The sequence below is a fragment of the Salmo salar genome, chromosome ssa15 (assembly GCF_905237065.1).
Source record: "Salmo salar chromosome ssa15, Ssal_v3.1, whole genome shotgun sequence".
NCBI lineage: Eukaryota > Metazoa > Chordata > Actinopteri > Salmoniformes > Salmonidae > Salmo > Salmo salar.
Window position 1 is genome coordinate 71,471,554 of NC_059456.1, and position 21,472 is coordinate 71,493,025.

The window sequence follows — 21,472 nt, forward strand, 5'->3', positions numbered from 1 at the left end:
AAGATTCACAAGGAGGGCATGTTAAACTGTATTATAAAGTGGGTGGTTCGTGCCCCGAATGCTGATAGGCTGACAGCCATGGTGTATCAGAACGTATACCACTGGTATGACAAATCATTTATTTTTACTCCTTTAATTACGTTGGTAACCTATTTATAATAGCAATAAGGCTCCTCGGGGGTTTGTGGTGTATGGCCAATATACCACGGCTAAGGGCTGTATATCCAGGCACTCCGTTTTGCATCGTGCTAAAAACAGTCCTTAGCATGGTATATTGGCCATATACCACACATCCTCGTGCCTTATTGCTTAATTATAATGTTGTATAATAAGGTTGCATGATCACCTTCCGGTGTAAAACACTTGGAAATTAAAAACAAAAAACTGTTTTAAGTGAAAATAGGCACTGGCCTGAAGCCGGAAAATTAAGGATATTCACATGAGTCTCAAATAAACCCCTAAAAAACAAAGCACAGGTGTTCAAAATCTGGTTTTATTCAAATTCAGCAATCCACGTGAGTTTGTCCAGATTCCATAAAAGCTATGATTATTTTTCATATTAATTATTGCATAAAATCATCAGTTTTCATAGACATAATTGTACATGTAATAATTTGAATTTTCTAGTTATTTCTTATAACTAATAAGAATTTCCAATAAAGCTTCAATGGCTCACTGCAGGCGTAGAATCAACATATCCGGAAACACTTCTGTTCCTCGGGGCACTGGCCATCTTTGTAACAGTACTCGGCACACATGTAGGTCCCCTTGGGCAGGACACAGCGACCGGGCTTCACTATGGTAACAGAGAAAAAGTAGTCAGTTATACAGTAGAAACATAGATTTTATAGGAATTTCCAGGTTAATAATCGAGAAAAGCAGTCGCAGGTAAAGTCAATCAAATCTATCAATAACAAATCTATCCATATAAAATGTATATGTAAAATATATATATATGTATATGCAGCAGGAAAGCTGTAAAACCCTCAAAATATTTGTGTCTTCCAAAGAGGTGGATGGGTTAATAGTAATTATTTTTTATTTAGAAAAAATTCTATCCAGTTTATTACAAGTTGCAACAGGTAAACACTCCCAGCACAGAAGCAGAGAAAATGTCTAACTGGCATCTTGGAGACATGCCCTTTCTATTCTAATCAGACAGCACCAAATGTTCTGTAAACACCAGCTCTAGAGGCTTGTAGGAAGTCAAAACAAACAGGCAGTGACTTTGTCAGCTGCTACAGAATCACACAATGTTGACAGAATGTCATCAATACAATATAACAGTGAATAATCAGTGTGTCCTCGACCCTTGTACCTCAAGTCTGGCGTCAATCTCTATCAACAGATATGAGAACAATCCATAACATTCAGCATCAAGTCCAGTGACCATCAACTCACACCTTGAGTGTCACAAGTAGAACACTGGAAATCATCTGTACACTGATTCTTTCCATTAAGGTATTACTATTACAATGAGTTGGAATTCTGTTGGTGGCCCTTGACAAATTGTCAGCTTAATGTTCTGTGAATTGCTGTATCGTAAGAAACGTATGTTGCTACTCCTCTGAAGTCTCAGCCTAATATTCCCAAAATCCTTTTCCCTGAAATATGCATTTGTATCACTTTATCAACAACAGCAGATTTTACACTGACTGAACAAAACATTATGAACACCTGCTCATTCCATGACAGAGACTGACCAGGTGAATCCAGGTGAAAGCTATGATCCCATATTGATGTAACTTGTTAAATCCACTTCAATCAGTGTAGATGAAGGGGAGGAGACAGGTTAAAGAAGGATAAAGGATTTTTAAGCATTGAGACAATAGACACATGGATTATGTATGTGTGCCATTCAGGAGGGTGAATGGGCAAGACAACAGATGTAAATGCCTTTGAACAGGGTAGTGTAGTAGGTGCCAGGCGCACCAGTTTGACTGTGTCAAGAACTGCAACACTGCTGGGATTTTCATTCTCAACAATTTCCTGTGTGTATCAAAGATTTTTTACATTTTTTATTTATTTTACTTTTTTTTAGCTAGGCAAGTCAGTTAATAAGAACAAATTCTTATTTTCAATGACGGCCTAGGAACAGTGGGTTAACTGCCTTGTTCTTAACGACAGATTTTTACCTTGTCAGCTCGGGGATTTGCTCTTGCAACCTTTTGATTACTAGTCCAACGCTCTAACTACTAGCCTTCCCTGTAGCTCAGTTGGTAGAGCATGGTGTTTGCAACGCCAGGGTTGTGGGTTCGATTCCCACAGGGGGCCAGCACAAAAAAAAAAAAAAAATAAAAAAAAAATGTATGAAGTGAAATGTATGCATTCACTACTGTAAGTCGCTCTGGATAAGAGCGTCTGCTAAATGACTAAAATGTAAAAATGTACTAGGCTACCCTGCCACCAACAGTCCACCAACCAAAAGACATCCAGCCAACATGACACAACTGTGAGAAGCATTGGAGTCAACATGGGCCAGCATCCCTATGGACTGCTTTCAACACCTTGCAGAGTCCATGCCCTGATCCATTGAGGCTTTTCTGAGGGCAAAAGGGGTGCAACTCAAAAAAAGGGAAGTGTTCCTAATGTTTGGTATACTCAGAGTGTATAGATGTTGCACAACATTGGTATATACTCTAAAGGCCTGCATGGATCTTGGAAATCTTATTAATTTAGTGCCTCAGCTCTAAAGAGAGTATGTGAAAAATATATATCTATGTGTATGAAATGTACATTACAAGCTCCATCTTTCTTGTTTCCAGAGTAATGCAGTAATAATGAATGCAATAGATGGGTGTATCTGTCACTCTGGGACCATATCCTACCTGTGTAGGTGCAATGCAGTCACGCCCACATCCATTGTGGCAGCATTTTTCATCATTGGGGCAGTCACTGTCCTTGGAACATAACTCTGCACATATCCCTATGCCCCATCGTCTACGAGGGCACATTCCAGGCTTGTCTTTGGGAACACAATTTGAGCAGATGTCAGGGAACCCAACTTACCACAAAGAGACATGAACATGGACACAATTAGACTGACCCATTTTCTGAAAATCTGTCATATTTGTGTGGAGATGCTTACGATAAATGTTAGCTGCTACAGAATCAAACAGTGTTCACAGAATGTCATCAGTACAATACAACAGTGAATAATCAGTGTGTCCTCGGTCCTTGTACTTGGACATCCAGTCTGGCGTCAGTCACTTTCAACAGATATGAGAACAATCCATAACATTCAGCATCAAGTCTAGTGACCGTCAACCCACACCTTGAGTGTCACAACTAGGATACTGGAAATATTGTGTATTACATAAACTGTATACACTAAATGTTTTGTTGATCACTCTAAACTAAATATGATCTTTAGCGATCTTACATTTCCCCATTACAAATAGGTTTATGGTAGCAACTTGTCAGCCTACACTGACTCTTCCCATTGAAGTCTTACTATTATGTGACTTCTTAATTGAGTGTCTTAGCTCTAAAGAGAGCTCCAGCATTCTTGTTTCCAGAGTAATGCAGCAGTAATGAATGCAATAGATGGGTGTATCTGTCACTCTGGGACCATATCCTACCTGTGTAAGGTGCAATGCAGACATGCCCACATCCATTGTAGCAGCATTTTTCATCATTGGGGCAGTCACTGTCATTGGAACATAACTCTACACATATCCCCATGCCCCATCGTCTACGAGGGCACACTCCAGGCTTGTCTTTGGGAACACAATTTGAGCAGATGTCAGGGAACCCAACTTACCACAAAGAGACATGAACATGGACACAATTAGACTGAACTATTTTCTGAAAATCTGTCATATTTGTGTGGAGATGCTTACGATAAATGTTAGCTGCTACAGAATCAAACAGTGTTCACAGAATGTCATCAGTACAATACAACAGTGAATAATCAGTGTGTCCTCGGTCCTTGTACTTGGACATCCAGTCTGGCGTCAGTCACTTTCAACAGATATGAGAACAATCCATAACATTCAGCATCAAGTCTAGTGACCGTCAACCCACACCTTGAGTGTCACAACTAGGATACTGGAAATATTGTGTATTACATAAACTGTATACACTAAATGTTTTGTTAATCACTCTAAACTAAATATGATCTTTAGCGATCTTACATTTCCCCATTACAAATAGGTTTATGGTAGCAACTTGTCATCCTACTGTCACGCCTTGACCTGAGAGAGCCTTTTTATGTCTCTATTTAGGTTTGGTCAGGGAGTGATTTGGGTGGGCATTCTATGTCCGTGTTTCTATGTTTGGGATTTCTTTGTTTCGGCAGGGTGTGAGTCTCAATCAGGAACAGCTGTATATCGTTTTTGCTGATTGGGAGTCATACTTAGGCAGCCTGTTTTTCCTTTGGGGTTTGTGGGTAGATATTTTCTGTTTAGTGTTTTGCACCTGCCGGAACTGTTCGGTTGTTCTTTTGTTTTGCTTGTTGCTTTAGTGTTCAGTTGTACATTAAAATGACGAACACTTACCACGCTGCATTTTGGTCTGATTTCTCTTCCCCTTCATCCGAGGACGACGAAGACTGTTACACCTACACTGACACTTCCCATTGAAGTCTTTCTATTATGTGACTTCTTAATTGAGTGTCTTAGCTCTAAAGAGAGCTCCAGCATTCTTGTTTCCAGAGTAATGCAGCAGTAATGAATGCAATAGATGGGTGTATCTGTCACTCTGGGACCATATCCTACCTGTGTAAGGTGCAATGCAGACATGCCCACATCCATTGTAGCAGCATTTTTCATCATTGGGGCAGTCACTGTCATTGGAACATAACTCTACACATATCCCCATGCCCCATCGTCTACGAGGGCACACTCCAGGCTTGTCTTTGGGAACACAATTTGAGCAGATGTCAGGGAACCCAACTTACCACAAAGAGACATGAACATGGACACAATTAGACTGAACCAATTTATGAAAATCTATCATGTTTGTGTCGAGATGGATTTGACAAATAGGAATTTGCATCTCTGGAAAGTTTGTAGGCCATGCTCCAAGTAATTTAGTGTCTAATTAATAGTTTTGGAGACATTTGTCCCCAATCATCAATGTTTCCCCCATAACACCCATGAAAATGCATGACAGCCTTCTGAACACTCACAATCTATTGGTTCAAATATGTAGGTTGAAAACATTGTATGTTAACTAAAAAGGCTGTGCAACTGGTTACACACAGACACACAAATAGTGCTTTTATGATGCCCAAATAAAAATGTTGAGTTAAATGAACATATGACACAAGTTGACAAACACATCATTATATGTTGACTTAATTTTTGCATATGTTTTGTCAAGTTGGAGCTAAGTTTGGGCCAACTAAAAATGTTGAGTTCAGGTCACACTTTTATCTAGAAGTTGAATAAACTGAAAAAGGCTTTGGAACCACTTACTTCATAATAATTAGTTGAAACAACTAGAATTGTTTTTACAGTGTATGCGTAAAATGGCCAAGGGTAGGCTGGATTGTTTCAAAGTCATAATGACTGGCTTGTATTTTTAGTAAGGTAGCAACAAATTAGTTTTCAAAGGGGCTATGCACAATTATAGGCTATTGTTTATAACCACTTAGGTAGGCTATAACACCTAAGTCAAGTGTAGCAGGCTTCTTCAAAAAACTTATCAAATTGTCAAAGTTTGTTTCATGACAAATAATGACAAATAATGCAAAGTAGGCAAATTAGAAGAACTCACCTGTAGCAGAGACTATTTTCAAATGTACAAATGCCAACAGAAAAAGAACCAAAGCACAACGCGCTGACAAATTCATGTCCATGCTGACTTCAAGACTGTTACAGCAAATGCAGTCCAAATCAATTTCATAGAAGAGGAGGAGACCATAATATGTATTAACCTTAGATGACTGACAGGGGGCGCTGCTAAGAAGCCACCGCACAGCCATTTTGGTACTCCTCCTTCATTGTAAAAAAAAGCTATAGAAATGCATTTATTAATATCTACATTTGTTTTTTGACAAATATATTCTATTACAGACACCTTAATGTATACATGAAAAGGATATTAATTGAACTGAACATGAACATTTTATATTTTGAGAGTGTTAATGTTACTGCCCCACCACAACAAAGAATGACTTAAATACATGAAATTGTGTCCTTGAAACATTTTATTTAAATATTGTAGAATTCCATTCATTCCTATGGAGTTCTGCTCATTCTGGGGTGTGCCAATGTGGCGGCCTGTGGCTTCAAAGCCTCTTTGGCCGTTACAAAGCATCAGCAATCCAGGGTTAATACACATCATTGAGGAGAGACCATAGAAAAGATGAATGCACAAAAAACAATGCACCTGCAGGGTCCCTATGCCCATCAATTTACATTCCGAGTTCGGATCCAAACACTTGCTTAGGTCACATGCAATCAGAATAATTAAAGACGATATATGGAACTTGTGCCTCTGGGGGTGCTCTTGATCCAAAAGTGGTCCCCCAAACGGAGAGTAATATTGACCAGATATTAAGCCAAAATTTGATGTAAACAATTAACAACTAATCTCATTCTTCAACTAAGTTTATAGTTCAATGACTGAATGCATTTCTGTTAAACTGCAGGTGAAAATCCACAATGAATAATGATTCATAACAAAATGTTTCAAAGTACAGTATGTGGAGAGCTATAACACTGTTGATGGGTTGATTTTTCGACAACGTTTGGGCTCGCTCTGTTTACATGGTATATGATATTTACTTGTAATTCATCTTAAGAAATAGGCCTATACATGTCCCAAAATAACTTTTTTTAATTTCTATCAAAGCTTTTCTCTCTCATCTGTCAAGTTCATGATGGGCAGACCGATACGCGTTTATCATTTTACTACGCTGATATCTTGTGGCGGACTAAATAAATGCTCAACATTGGATTTTCTTACATTATTCTCTCACAATAACTTTGTAGGACTATACACATTACATTCTATATGACTGACTGTTAACCTGTCTCCTACCCTTCATCTACACTGATTAAAGTGGTTTTAACAGGTGAAATTAATAAGGGATCGCAGCTTTCACCTGGTCAGTCTATATCAGTCTATGTTCATAATGTTTTGTACAGTCAGTCTACAACACGTTGTGGTTGACAAAGTGATTAGCCATTTGATTCGCTGTTCAGAAGTCTTATGGCTTGGGGAAGAAGCTATTTAGGAGCCTCTTGGACCTAGACTTGGCGCTCCGGTACTGCTTGCCGTGCGGTAGCAGAGAGAACAGTTTATGACTAGGGTGGCTGGAGTCTTTGACAATTTTTAGGGCCTTCCTCTGACACCGCCTGGTATAGAGGTCCTGGATGGCAGGAAGCTTGGCCCCGGTGATTTACTGGGCTGTACGCCGTACGCACTACCCTCTGTAGTGCCTTGCGGTCAGAGGCCAAGCAGTTGCCATACCAGGCAGTGAACCAACCCGTCAGGATGCTCTCGATGGTGCAGCTGTAAAACCTTTGAGGATCTGAGGACCCATGCCAAATCTTTTTCGGTCTACTGAGGGGGAATAGGTTTTGTCGTGCCCTCTTCACAACTGTCTTGGTGTGCTTGGACCATGTTAGTTTGTTGGTTGAAGCTCTCATCCTGCTCCACTACAGCCCCGTCAATGAGAACGGGGGCGTGCTCGGTCCTCCTTTTCCTGCAGTCCACAATCTCCTCCCTATAGGCTGTCTCATCGTTGTCGGTGATCAGGCCTACCACTGTTGTGTCAACAGAAAACTTAATGATGGTGTTGAAGTCCAGGATCCAGTTACAGAGGGAGGTGTTTAGTCCCAGGGTCCTTAGCTTAGTGATGAGCTTTGAGGGCACTATGGTGTTGAACACTGAGCTGTAGTCAATTTATAGCATTCTCACATAGGTGTTCCTTTTGTCCAGGTGTGGACCTTTTGGTGTGGTATGCAAATTGGAGTGGGACTAGGGTTTCTGGGATAATGGTGTTGATGTGAGCCATGACCAGCCTTTCAAAGCGTTTCATGGCCACAGACGTGAGTGCTACGGGTCGGTAGTCATTTAGGCAGGTTATCTTAGTTTTTCTTGGGCACAGGGACTATGGTGGTCTGTTTGAAACATGTTGGTGTTACAGACTCAGACAGGGAGAGGTTGAAAATGTCAGTGAAGACACTTGCCAGTTGGTCAGCGCATGCTCGGAGTACACGTCCTGGTAATCCGTCTGGCCCTGCGGCCTTGTGAATGTTGACCTGTTCGAAGGTCTTACTCACATCGGCTGCGGACAGCGTGATCACACAGTCGTCCGGAACAGCTGAGGCTCTCATGCATGTTTCAGTGTTACCTGCCTCGAAGCGAGCATAGAAGTTATTTAGCTCGTCTGGAAGGCTCGTGTCACTGGGCAGCTCGCTGCTGTGCTTCCCTTTGTAGACTGTAATAGTTTGCAAGCCCTGCCACATCTGACGTGCGTCGGAGCCGGTGTAGTACGATTTAATGTTTGTCCTGTATTGGCACTTTGCCTGTTTAATGGTTCGTCGGAGGGCACAGCGGGATTTCTTATAAGATCTCTGGCGCTCTAGGTCGACAGGTTCCCGCTCCTTAGCAGAGGTGACCGGTCCGCTCCTGATCCCTGGGCTCGTCATCTTGGTTGCGGCTGGAGCCGGGCGTCAGGGAGGGGGTACTGTCACTTGTGCTCCCTCTCCGGCCTCTAGGTCTCCACGCTGCTCGTTATGGCACACACCTGTCACCATCGTTCTTTACATCGGTCTTTCCAAGATGGCGTAGCAGTTCAGACGTCCTTTGTTCTCCTCTTGTCGTGTCCCGTGTATATATATATTTACATATTTTCTTCGCATATCTTTTTACATATTTTTTTCAAAAAACTGAACCTCAAAACACTCTCCTGCAATCCGCCTCACCAATTGAAAAAAACCCCTATTATTTACCTCAAATCTGAAATCCACAACAGAAGCTAGCCAGAGGTTAGCCATTTCACTGGCTAACGTTGGAGTTCAGCTAGCCACGGTTAGCGGTCCTCAGCTATCCATTTTTTTTCGAAAAGCTATTGCCAGTTTTTGTACAGCGCGACTCAGACCAGAGCATACCGGACCTATTCTCTCTCCATATCCCCAGATTTCTACCTCAGGCTCTGGACTTTTACACCTGGATCTTGCAGCGAGCTAGCTGCTACCTGAGTGACTATTGGCAAACGTCGGTCCTGGAGCTAACATAAATTATTCCAGAGCTAGCCAGCTGAAGCGTTCCATCAGCCACTCCTGGGGTATTCCGGAGCTAGCCAGCTGAAAACTTCCTTCAGCCACTCCTGGGCTACAATCACCTATCCGGACCTGTTTTTCACTGCCGATGCGGAGCCCCATCGGGCCTTCACGACTAGACCACCGACGTTATCTGCCCAAGGGAGTTATCCAACTGGCCCCTCCGTCGCGACGTAACCTGAACGCCCATCTGCGGCCCACTAATCGTTAGCTATCTTATCGGCTGCTATCTGAATAGGTCTATCGGACAACTTTTTTGGGCCACTATAACTATAACTATTTTGCCAGTTGGACTGGTCCCCCCTACCACACGGAACCCCACTAATCTGCAGACGGAAACGCACGAGGTGGCTAAAAACAGACCTCCCTCCATCTTCTACCAGCTTGCTACCTATGGCTCGGCTAGCTATCTAATTCTCACTGGACCCTTTGATCACTCGGCTAAGCATGCCTCTCCTTAATGTCAATATGCCTTGTCCATTGCTGTTCTGGTTAGTGTTTATTGGCTTATTTCACTGTAGAGCCTCTAGCCCTGCTCATTATACTTTATCCAACCTCTCAGTTCCTCCACCCACACATGCTATGACATCTTCTGGTTTCAATGATCTTTCTAGAGACAATATCTCTCTCATCATCACTAAATGCCTAGGTTTACCTCTGTATTCACATCCTACCATACCTTTGTCTGTACATTATACCTTGAAGCTATTATATCGCCCCCAGAAACCTGCTCCTTTTTCTCTCTATTCTGGATGTCACAGACGACCAATTCTTATAGATTTTAGCCGTACCCTTATCCTCATCCTTCTCTGTTTCTCTGGTGATGTTGAGGTGAATCCAGGCCCTGCAGTGCCTAGCTCCACTCCTACTCCCCAGGTGCTCTCTTTTGATGACTTCTGTAACCGTAATAGCCTTGGTTTCATGCATGTTAACATTAGAAGCCTCCTCCCTAAGTTTATTTTATTCACTGCTTTAGCACACTCTGCCAACCCGGATGTCCTAGCCGTGTCTGAATCCTGGCTTAGGAAGTCCACCAAAAACTCTGAAATCTTCATCCCTAACTACGTTTTCAGACAAGATAGAACGGCCAAAGGGGGCGGTGTTGCAATCTACTGCAGAGATAGCCTGCAGAGTTCTGTCCTACTATCCAGGTCTGTACCCAAACAATTTGAACTTCTACTTTTAAAAATCCATCTCTCTAAAAACAAGTCTCTTACCCTCGGCCCCCAGCTGTGCTCTGGACACCATATGTGAACTGATTGCCTCCCATCTATCTTCAGAGCTCGTGCTACTAGGTGACCTAAACTGGGACATGCTTAACACCCCAGCCATCCTACAATCCAAGCTTGATGCCCTCAATCTCACACAAATTATTAATGAACCCACCAGGTACCACCCCAAAGCCGTAAACACTGGCACCCTCATAGATATCATCATAACAAACTTGCCCTCTAAATACACCTCTGCTGTTTTCAACCAAGATCTCAGTGATCACTGTCTCATTGCCTGCATCCGTAATGTATCAGCGGTCAAACGACCTACACTCATCACTGTCAAACGCTCCCTGAAACATTTCAGCGAGCAAGCCTTTCTAATCAACCTGGCCCTGGTATCCTGGAAGGATATTGACCTCATCCCGTCAGTAGAGGATGCCTGGTTATTTTTTTTAAATGCCTTCCTCACCATCTTAAATAAGCATGCCCCATTCAAGAAATTTAGAACCAGGAACAGATATAGCCCTTGGTTCTCCGCAGACCTGACTGCCCTTAACCAATACAAAAACATCCTGTGGCGTTCTGCATTAGCATCGAACAGCCCCCGTGATATGCAACTTTTCAGGGAAGTTAGAAACCAATATACACAGACAGTTAGAAAAGCCAAGGCTAGCATTTTCAAACAGAAATTTGCTTCCTGCAACACAAATTCAAAAAGGTTCTGGGACATTGTAAAGTCCATGGAGTATAAGAACACCTCCTCCCAACTGCCCACTGCACTGAGGATAGGAAACTCTGTCACCACCGATAAACCCACTGTAATTGAGAATTTCAATATGCATTTTTCTACGGCTGGCCATGCTTTCCACCTGGCTACCCCTACTGCAGTCAACAGCACTGCACCCCCCACAGCTACTCGCCCAAGCCTTCCCCATTTCTCCTTCTCACAAATCCATTCAGCTGATGTTCTGAAAGAGCTGCAAAATCTGGACCCCTACAAATCAGCCGGGCTAGACAATCTGGACCCTTTCTTTCTAAAATTATCTGCCGAAATTATTGCAACCCCTATTACTAGCCTGTTCAACCTCTCTTTCATGTCGTCTGAGATTCCCATAGATTGGAAAGCAGCTGCTGTCGACCCCCTCTTCAAAGGAGGGGACACTCTTGACCCAAATTGCTACAGACCTATATCCATCCTACCCTGCCTTTCTAAGGTCTTCGAAAGCCAAGTCAACAAACAGATTACCGACCATTTCGAATCCCACCGCACCTTCTCCGCTATGCAATCTGGTTTCAGAGCTGGTCATGGGTGCACCTTAGCCACGCTCAAGGTCCTAAACGATATCGTAACCGCCATCGATAAGAAACAATACTGTGCTGCCGTATTCATTGACCCGGCCAAAGCTTTCGACTCTGTCAATCACCACATCCTCATCGGCAGACTCAATAGCCTTGGTTTCTCAAATGATTGCATCGCCTGGTTCACCAACTACTTCTCTGATAGAGTTCAGTGTGTCAAATCGGAGGGCCTGTTGTCCAGACCTCTGGCAGTCTCTATGGGGGTGCCACAGGGTTCAATTCTCGGGCCATCTCTTTTCTCTGTATACATCAATGATGTCGCTCTTGCTGCTGGTGAGTCTCTGATCCACCTCTACGCAGACGACACCATTCTGTATACTTCTGGCCCTTCTTTGGACACCGTGTTAATTAACAACCCTCCAGACGAGCTTCAATGCCATACAACTCTCCTTCCATGGCCTCCAACTGCTCCTAAACACAAGTAAAACTAAATGCATGCTCTTCAACCGATCGCTGCCTGCACCTGCCCGCCTGTCCAGCATCACTACTCTGGACGGTTCTGACTTAGAATATGTGGACAACTACAAATACCTAGGTGTCTGGTTAGACTGTAAACTCTCCTTCCAGACTCACATCAAACATCTCCAAACCAAAGTTAAATCTAGAATTGGCTTCCTATTTCGTAACAAAGCATCCTTCACACATGCTGCCAAACACACCCTCGTAAAACTGACCATCCTACCGATCCTCGACTTCGGCGATGTCATTTACAAAATAGCCTCCAATACCCTACTCAACAAACTGCAGTCTATCACAGTGCCATCCGTTTTGTCACCAAAGCCCCATATACTATCCACCACTGCGACCTGTACGCTCTCGTTGGCTGGCCTTCGCTTCATAATCATCGCCAAACCCACTGGCTTCAGGTCATCGACAAGACCCTGCTAGGTAAAGTCCCCCTTATCTCCGCTCACTGGTCACCATAGCAGCACACACCTGTAGCACGCACTCCAGCAGGTATATCTCTCTGGTCACCCCCAAAGCCAATTCCTCCTTTGGCCGTCTCTCATTCCAGTTCTGTGCTGCCAATGACTGGAACGAACTACAAAAATCTCTGAAACTGGAAACACTTATCTCCCTCACTAGCTTTAAGCACCAGCTGTCAGCGCAGCTCACAGATCACTGCACCTGTACATAGCCCCATCTATAATTTAGCCCAAACTACTACCTCTTCCCCTACTGTATTTATTTATTTTATTTTGCTCCTTTGTACCCCATTATTTATTTCTACTTTGCACTTTCTTCTACTACAAATCTACCATTCCAGTGTTTTACTTGCTATATTGTATTTACTTTGCCACCATGGCCTTTTTTTGCCTTTACCTCCCTTATCTCACCTCATTTGCTCACATTGTATATAGATTTATTTTTCTACTGTATTATTGACTGTATGTTTGTTTTACTCCATGTGTAACTCTGTGTTGTTGTATGTTGTCGAACTGCTTTGCTTTATCTTGGCCAGGTGACCGGTCCGCTCCTGATCCCTGGGATCTTCATCTTGGTTGCGGCTGGAGCCGTGCGTCAGGGAGGGGGTACTGTCACTTGTGCTCCCTCTCCGGCCTCTAGGTCACCAGGCTGCTCGTTATGGCGCACACCTGTCACCATCGTTACGGTCATCAGCACGTTATGACACTCACCTGGACTCCATCACCTCCTTGATTACCTGCCCTATATATGTCACTCGCTTTGGTTCCTTCCTCAGGCGTCATTGTTTCTGTTTCAGTTTTGTCTGTGCGGTGTTTGTGTTTCTTGTTTTCTATTATGTTTCCTTTATTGATTAAATCACTCACTCCCTGAACTTGCTTCCCAACTCTCAGCGCACATCGTTCCACAAATATTTATAAGACCGTTACATAGTATATGTAATATAGGTCTGTATAAACTACTTTACTAATCATCAGTTAAGTCTTTTTGCGTGGCCTCATCTAAAGTGTGGGCTACTTATACTTAAATACTAAATACTTTCTAAACAATATGTGTAAAACACATGGAAATTAAAACCAAAAAAAAAATGTTTTAAGTGAAAATAGGCACTGGTCTGAAGCCGGAATATTAAGGATATTCACCTGAGCACCACATGAGTCTCAAACAAACCCCTAAAAAACCAAGCACAGGTGTTCAAAATCTGGTTTTATTCAAATTCAGCAATCCACGTGAGTTTGTCAATTCACAGAACGTCCATGAAGTTTGTCCAGTTTCCATAAAAGCTATGATTATTTTTCATATTTATTATTGCATAAAGTCATCAGTTTTCATAGACATAATTGTACATGTAATAATTTGAATTTTCTAGTTATTTCTTATAACTAATAAGAATTTCCAATAAAGCTTCAATGGCTCACTGCAGGCGTAGAATCAACATATCCGGAAACACTTCTGTTCCTCGGGGCACTGGCCATCTTTGTAACAGTACTCGGCACACATGTAGGTCCCCTTGAGCAGGACACAGCGACCGGGCTTCACTATGGTAACAGAGAAAAAGCGGTCAGTTATACAGTAGAAACATAGGTGTTATAGGAATTTCCAGGTTAACAATCGAGAAAAGCAGTCGCAGGTAAAGTCAATCAAATCTATCCATAACAAATCTATCCATATAAAATGCATATGTAAAATGTATATATGTATTTGCAGCAGAAAAGCTGTAAAACCCCCAAAATGTTTGTGTCCTCCAAAGAGGTGGATGGGTTAATAGTAATTATTTTTTATTTAGAAAAAAATTCTATCCAGTTTATTACAAGTTGCAATAGGGAAACACTCCCAGCACAGAAGCAGAGAAAATGTCTAACTGGCATCTTGGAGACATGCCCTTTCTATTCTAATCAGACAGCACCAAATGTTCTGTAAACACCAGCTCTAGAGGCTTGTAGGAAGTCAAAACAAACAGGCAGTGACATTGTCAGCTGCTACAGAATCACACAGTGTTCACAGAATGTCATCAATACAATATAACAGTGAATAATCAGTGTGTCCTCGACCCTTGTACCTCAAGTCTGGCGTCAATCTCTATCAACAGATATGAGAACAATCCATAACATTCAGCATCAAGTCCAGTGACCATCAACTCACACCTTGAGTGTCACAAGTAGAACACTGGAAATCATCTGTACACTGATTCTTTCTATTAAGGTATTACTATTACAATGAGTTGGAATTCTGTTGGTGGCCCTTGACAAATTGTCAGCTTAATTTTCTGTGAATTGCTGTATCGTAAGAAACGTATGTTGCTACTCCTCTGAAGTCTCAGCCTGATATTCCCAAAATCCTTTTCCCTGAAATATGCATTTGTGTCACTTTATCAACAACAGCATATTATACACTGACTGAACAAAACATTATGAACACCTGCTCATTCCATGACAGAGACTGACCAGGTGAATCCAGGTGAAAGCTATGATCCCATATTGATGTAACTTGTTAAATCCACTTCAATCAGTGTAGATGAAGGGGAGGAGACAGGTTAAAGAAGGATAAAGGATTTTTAAGCATTGAGACAATAGACACATGGATTATGTATGTGTGCCATTCAGGAGGGTGAATGGGCAAGACAACACATGTAAATGCATTTGAACAGGGTAGTGTAGTAGGTGCCAGGCGCACCAGTTTGACTGTGTCAAGAACTGCAACGTTCCTGGGTTTTTCATTCTCAACAATTTCCTGTGTGTATCAAAGATTTTTTACATTTTTTATTTATTTTACTTTTTTTTAGCTAGGCAAGTCAGTTAATAAGAATAAATTCTTATTTTCAATGACGGCCTAGGAACAGTGGGTTAACTGCCTTGTTCTTAACGACAGATTTTTAACATGTCAGCTCAGGGATTTGCTCTTGCAACCTTTCGGTTACTAGTCCAACGCTCTAACTACTAGGCTACCCTGCCACCAACAGTCCACCAACCAAAAGACATCCAGCCAACATGACACAACTGTGAGAAGCATTGGAGTCAACATGGGCCAGAATCCCTATGGACTGCTTTCAACACCTTGTAGAGTCCATGCCCTGATGCATTGAGGCTTTTCTGAGGGCATGTAACGTCTTGTCTGTAGTGTGGCGGAAAGAAGCGCAGGAAGGGAGTTGCAACCGATAACACACCTCGTTTATCCTCCTCAGGACTTTGAAGGGCCCCACACACTGCGGCCCCAGCTTCCGGCAGGGCACGCGGAGAGACAGGTTCCGAGTCGAGAGCCAGACCCTGTCACCCGGTGCGAACACCGGCGCCTCACTGCGGTGGCGGTCAGCACTCCTTTTCTGCCTAGCACTGGCCTCCTTCAGTGAGTCCTGTACTGCTTTCCAGGTCTCCTTGGAGTGCTGAACCCAGTCCTCCACCGCAGGAGCCTCGGTCTGGCTCTGGTGCCATGGGGCCAGGACCGGCTGGTACCCTAGCACACACTGGAAGGGTGACATGTTAGTAGAGGAGTGGCGAAGTGAGTTCTGGGCTAATCTGGTGCTGACTCACCTGAGGTGACCGAGAAGTGTTCTGCCTGCCTTCTCGACTCCCAGACTGGCTCCTCCAGCACCGGTCGGCCGTGTGTCCTCTCCGACCACAGCTGGTGCAGGAGGAGCCACCTCCTCCGGTGCCCCTTGGCACAGCCCCCCCTACCTCCATAGGGGTAGGGGCGGGGGTGCACGGGGGTGGAACGGGCAGGACCCTCTCCGAACGCCCGCGGGCAGCCAGCAAATTGTCCAACCATATGGACATGTCAATGAGTTCGTCCAGGGATAGATTGGTGTCCCTACAGGCCAGCTCCCCTGCGGACGTCCGCCCGGAGACTACACCGGTAGTGGTCTATGAGGGCCCTGTCATTCCACCCCGCTCCAGCAGCCAAGGTCCTAAACTCCAGCGCGAAGTCTTGAGCGCTCCTCGTCTCCTGCCTGAGGTGGAACAGCCGTTCACCCGCCGCTCTACCTTCGGGGGTGGTCGAAAACAGCCCGAAAGCGACGGGTGAACTCTGGGTAGTGGTCCCTCGCCGAGTCTGGAGCGTTCCAGACCGCATTAGCCCACTCCAGACCTCGGCCCGTCAGGCAGGAAACGAGGGCACTTACGCTCTCCTCTCCTGTAGGAGCAGGTCTGACGGTGGCCAGGTACAACTCTAGCTGGAGAAGAAACCCCTTGCACCCAGCCGCCGTCCCATCGTACTCCCTCGGGAGTGCCAGGCGAAGCGCGCCAGAGCCAGACGTCGTAGGAGGAGGAGATGGTTGTATCGGGGGTGTAGGTGGAGAGAGGATACCACTCCTCTCCCATCGGTCCATCCTCTCCATCATCTGGTCCATGGCGGATCCGATGCGATGCAGGACCGATGTATTGTGCTGGACACGTTCCTCCATTGAGGGTAGTGGAGTGCCCGCTGCTCCCGCTGATTCCATGCTCCTTCTGGTGGTGCGGGATTCTGTAACGTCTTGTCTGTAGTGTGGCGGAAAGAAGCGCAGGAAGCAGCGAACACTGTGTGGTAATTTTAATGGAACCACCTGTACAAAATAAAAGGTCTCCCAACAACAGTGAAAAATACAATAGACAAGCACAGTCGAACAAACGCGAGTCGACACACAGAAAAACAATCCCGCACAATAGGGAGCGGGCCAGCTGAACTAAATAGCCCTCTTAATTGCCTAACTCAGGGCAGGTGAGAAAACATAAAAAAGGGAAAAACAAAAAGGGAATCGGTGGTAGCTAATAGGCCGGTGACGACGACCGCCGAGCGCCACCCGAGCAGGAGGGGGCGCCACCGTCGGTAGGAATCGTGACAGTACCCCCCTCCTGACGCGCGGCCCCTGCAGCGCGCCGACACCGGCCTCGAGGCCGACCCGGAGGACGAGGCGCAGGGCGATCCGGACGGAGGCGGTGGAACTCCTTCAACATGGATGGGTCCAAGACGTCCTCCGCCGGCACCCAGCACCTCTCCTCCGGACCGTACCCCTCCCAGTCCACAAGGTACTGCAGGCCCCCCGCCCGGCGTCTCGAGTCCAGAATGGCCCTTACGCTGTACGCCGGGGACCCCCGATGTCCAGGGGGGTGGAGGGACCTCCGGCACCTCATCTTCTTGTAGGGGACCAGCCACCACCGGCCTGAGGAGAGACACATGAAACGAGGGGTTAATACGGTAATAGGAAGGGAGTTGCAACCGATAACACACCTCGTTTATCCTCCTCAGGACTTTGAAGGGCCCCACACACTGCGGCCCCAGCTTCCGGCAGGGCACGCGGAGAGACAGGTTCCGGGTCGAGAGCCAGACCCTGTCACCCGGTGCGAACACCGGCGCCTCACTGCGGTGGCGGTCAGCACTCCTTTTCTGCCTAGCACTGGCCTCCTTCAGTGAGTCCTGTACTGCTTTCCAGGTCTCCTTGGAGTGCTGAACCCAGTCCTCCACCGCAGGAGCCTCGGTCTGGCTCTGGTGCCATGGGGCCAGGACCGGCTGGTACCCTAGCACACACTGGAAGGGTGACATGTTAGTAGAGGAGTGGCGAAGTGAGTTCTGGGCTAATCTGGTGCTGACTCACCTGAGGTGACCGAGAAGTGTTCTGCCTGCCTTCTCGACTCCCAGACTGGCTCCTCCAGCACCGGTCGGCCGTGTGTCCTCTCCGACCACAGCTGGTGCAGGAGGAGCCACCTCCTCCGGTGCCCCTTGGCATGGCCCCCCCTACCTCCATAGGGGTAGGGGCGGGGGTGCACGGGGGTGGAACGGGCAGGACCCTCTCCGAACGCCCGCGGGCAGCCAGCAAATTGTCCAACCGTATGGACATGTCAATGAGTTCGTCCAGGGATAGATTGGTGTCCCTACAGGCCAGCTCCCTGCGGACGTCCGCCCGGAGACTACACCGGTAGTGGTCTATGAGGGCCCTGTCATTCCACCCCGCTCCAGCAGCCAAGGTCCTAAACTCCAGCGCGAAGTCTTGAGCGCTCCTCGTCTCCTGCCTGAGGTGGAACAGCCGTTCACCCGCCGCTCTACCTTCGGGGGGGTGGTCGAAAACAGCCCGAAAGCGACGGGTGAACTCTGGGTAGTGGTCCCTCGCCGAGTCTGGAGCGTTCCAGACCGCATTAGCCCACTCCAGAGCTCGGCCCGTCAGGCAGGAAACGAGGGCACTTACGCTCTCCTCTCCTGTAGGAGCAGGTCTGACGGTGGCCAGGTACAACTCTAGCTGGAGAAGAAACCCCTTGCACCCAGCCGCCGTCCCATCGTACTCCCTCGGGAGTGCCAGGCGAAGCGCGCCAGAGCCAGACGTCGTAGGAGGAGGAGATGGTTGTATCGGGGGGGGTGTAGGTGGAGAGAGGATACCACTCCTCTCCCATCGGTCCATCCTCTCCATCATCTGGTCCATGGCGGATCCGATGCGATGCAGGACCGATGTATTGTGCTGGACACGTTCCTCCATTGAGGGTAGTGGAGTGCCCGCTGCTCCCGCTGATTCCATGCTCCTTCTGGTGGTGCGGGATTCTGTAACGTCTTGTCTGTAGGGTGGCGGAAAGAAGCGCAGGAAGCAGCGAACACTGTGTGGTAATTTTAATGGAACCACCTGTACAAAATAAAAGGTCTCCCAACAACAGGGAAAAATACAATAGACAAGCACAGTCGAACAAACGCAGTCGACACACAGAAAAACAATCCCGCACAATAGGGTGCGGGCCAGCTGAACTAAATAGCCCTCTTAATTGCCTAACTCAGGGCAGGTGAGAAAACATAAAAAAAGGGAAAAACAAAAAGGGAATCGGTGGTAGCTAATAGGCCGGTGACGACGACCGCCGAGCGCCACCCGAGCAGGAGGGGGCGCCACCGTCGGTAGGAATCGTGACAGGGCAAAAGGGGTGCAACTCAAAAAAAGGGAAGTGTTCCTAATGTTTGGTATACTCAGAGTGTATAGATGTTGCACAACATTGGGATATACTCTAAAGGCCTGCATGGATCTTGGAAATCTTATTAATTTAGTGCCTCAGCTCTAAAGAGAGTGTATGTGAAAACTATATATCTATGTGTATGAAATGTACATTACAAGCTCCATCTTTCTTGTTTCCAGAGTAATGCAGTAATAATGAATGCAATAGATGGGTGTATCTGTCACTCTGGGACCATATCCTACCTGTGTAGGTGCAATGCAGACATGCCCACATCCATTGTGGCAGCATTTTTCATCATTGGGGCAGTCACTGTCATTGGAACATAACTCTACACATATCCCTATGCCCCATCGTCTACGAGGGCACACTCCAGGCTTGTCTTTGGGAACACAATTTGAGCAGATGTCAGGGAACCCAACTTACCACAAAGAGACATGAACATGGACACAATTAGACTGACCCATTTTCTGAAAATCTGTCATATTTGTGTGGAGATGCTTACGATAAATGTTAGCTGCTACAGAATCAAACAGTGGTCACAGAATGTCATCAGTACAATACAACAGTGAATAATCAGTGTGTCCTCGGTCCTTGTACTTGGACATCCAGTCTGGCGTCAATCTCTTTCAACAGATATGAGAACAATCCATAACATTCAGCATCAAGTCTAGTGACCGTCAACCCACACCTTGAGTGTGACAACTAGGATACTGGTAATATTGTGTATTACATAAACTGTATACACGAAATGTTTTGTTGATCACTCTCAACTAAATATGATCTTTAGCGATCTTACATTTCCCCATTACAAATAGGTTCATGGTAGCAACTTGTCAGCCTACACACTGACTCTTCCCATTGAAGTCTTACTATTATGTGACTTCTTAATTGAGTGTCTTAGCTCTAAAGAGAGCTCCAGCTTTCTTGTTTCCAGAGTAATGCAGCAGTAATGAATGCAATAGATGGTTGTATCTGTCACTCTGGGACCCTATCCTACCTGTGTAAGGTGCAATGCAGACATGCCCACATCCATTGTGGCAGAATTTTTCATCATTGGGGCAGTCACTGTCATTGGAACATAACTCTACACATATCCCCATGCCCCATCGTCTACGAGGGCACACTCCAGGCTTGTCTTTGGGAACAGATGTCAGGGAACCCAACTTACCACAAAGAGACATGAACATGGACACAATTAGACTGAACCAATTTCTGAAAATCTATCATGTTTGTGTCGAGATGGATTTGACAAATATGCATTTGCATCTCTGGAAAGTTTGTAGGCCATGCTCCAAGTAATTTAGTGTCTAATTAATAGTTTTAGAGACATTTGTCCCCAATCATCAATGTTTCCCCCTTAACACCCATGAAAATGCATGACAGCCTTCTGAACACTCACAATCTATTGGTTCAAATATGTAGGTTGAAAACATTGTATGTTAACTAAAAAGGCTGTGCAACTGGTTACACACAGACACAGAAACAGTGCTTTTATGATGCCCAAATAATAATTTCTAGTTAAATGAACGTATGAGACAAGTTGACAAACACATCATTATATGTTGACTGAATTTTTGCATATGTTTTGTCAAGTTGGAGCTAAGTTTGGGCCAACTAAAAATGTTAAGTTCAGGTCACACTTTTGGATCATCACTGGAGGCTTCGTGCCATGGATCATCCCTACAGGCTCCGGGCCATGGATCATCACTGGAGGCTTCGTGCCATGGATTATTGCTGGAGGCTTCGGACCATTGAGCATCACTGGAGGCTTCCTACGGAGGCTTCCTACGGGGAGCTGGAACCGGTCTCACCAGACTGGGGAGACGCACTGAGGACC

General features: G+C 45.4%; 1 protein-coding gene across 1 annotated transcript; it reads right to left on the reverse strand.

Moving 5' to 3' along the window:
• Nucleotides 1-475: 475 nt before the first annotated feature.
• Nucleotides 476-5,828, reverse strand: LOC123727133 (WAP four-disulfide core domain protein 2). Its single transcript, XM_045695247.1, has 5 exons — nt 5,722-5,828; nt 4,719-4,856; nt 3,582-3,719; nt 2,829-2,965; nt 476-796 (listed from the first exon to the last, which is right to left on the reverse strand). The coding sequence occupies exons 1-5, from the start codon at nt 5,801-5,803 to the stop codon at nt 794-796; spliced, it is 498 nt and encodes a 165-aa protein (XP_045551203.1). The 5' UTR covers nt 5,804-5,828; the 3' UTR covers nt 476-793.
• Nucleotides 5,829-21,472: the final 15,644 nt, after the last annotated feature.

Excerpts from the sequence above, each read along its gene's own strand:
- LOC123727133 (XM_045695247.1), bottom strand. The coding sequence starts at position 5,803 with ATGGACATGAATTTGTCAGCGCGTTGTGCTTTGGTTCTTTTTCTGTTG. Across the intron at positions 4,857-5,721 it reads GAAAATAGTCTCTGCTACAG|ACAAGCCTGGAGTGTGCCCT; the intron begins GTGAGTTCTTCT and ends GTGTTCCCAAAG. Across the intron at positions 2,966-3,581 it reads CTGCATTGCACCTTACACAG|ACAAGCCTGGAATGTGCCCT; the intron begins GTAGGATATGGT and ends GTGTTCCCAAAG.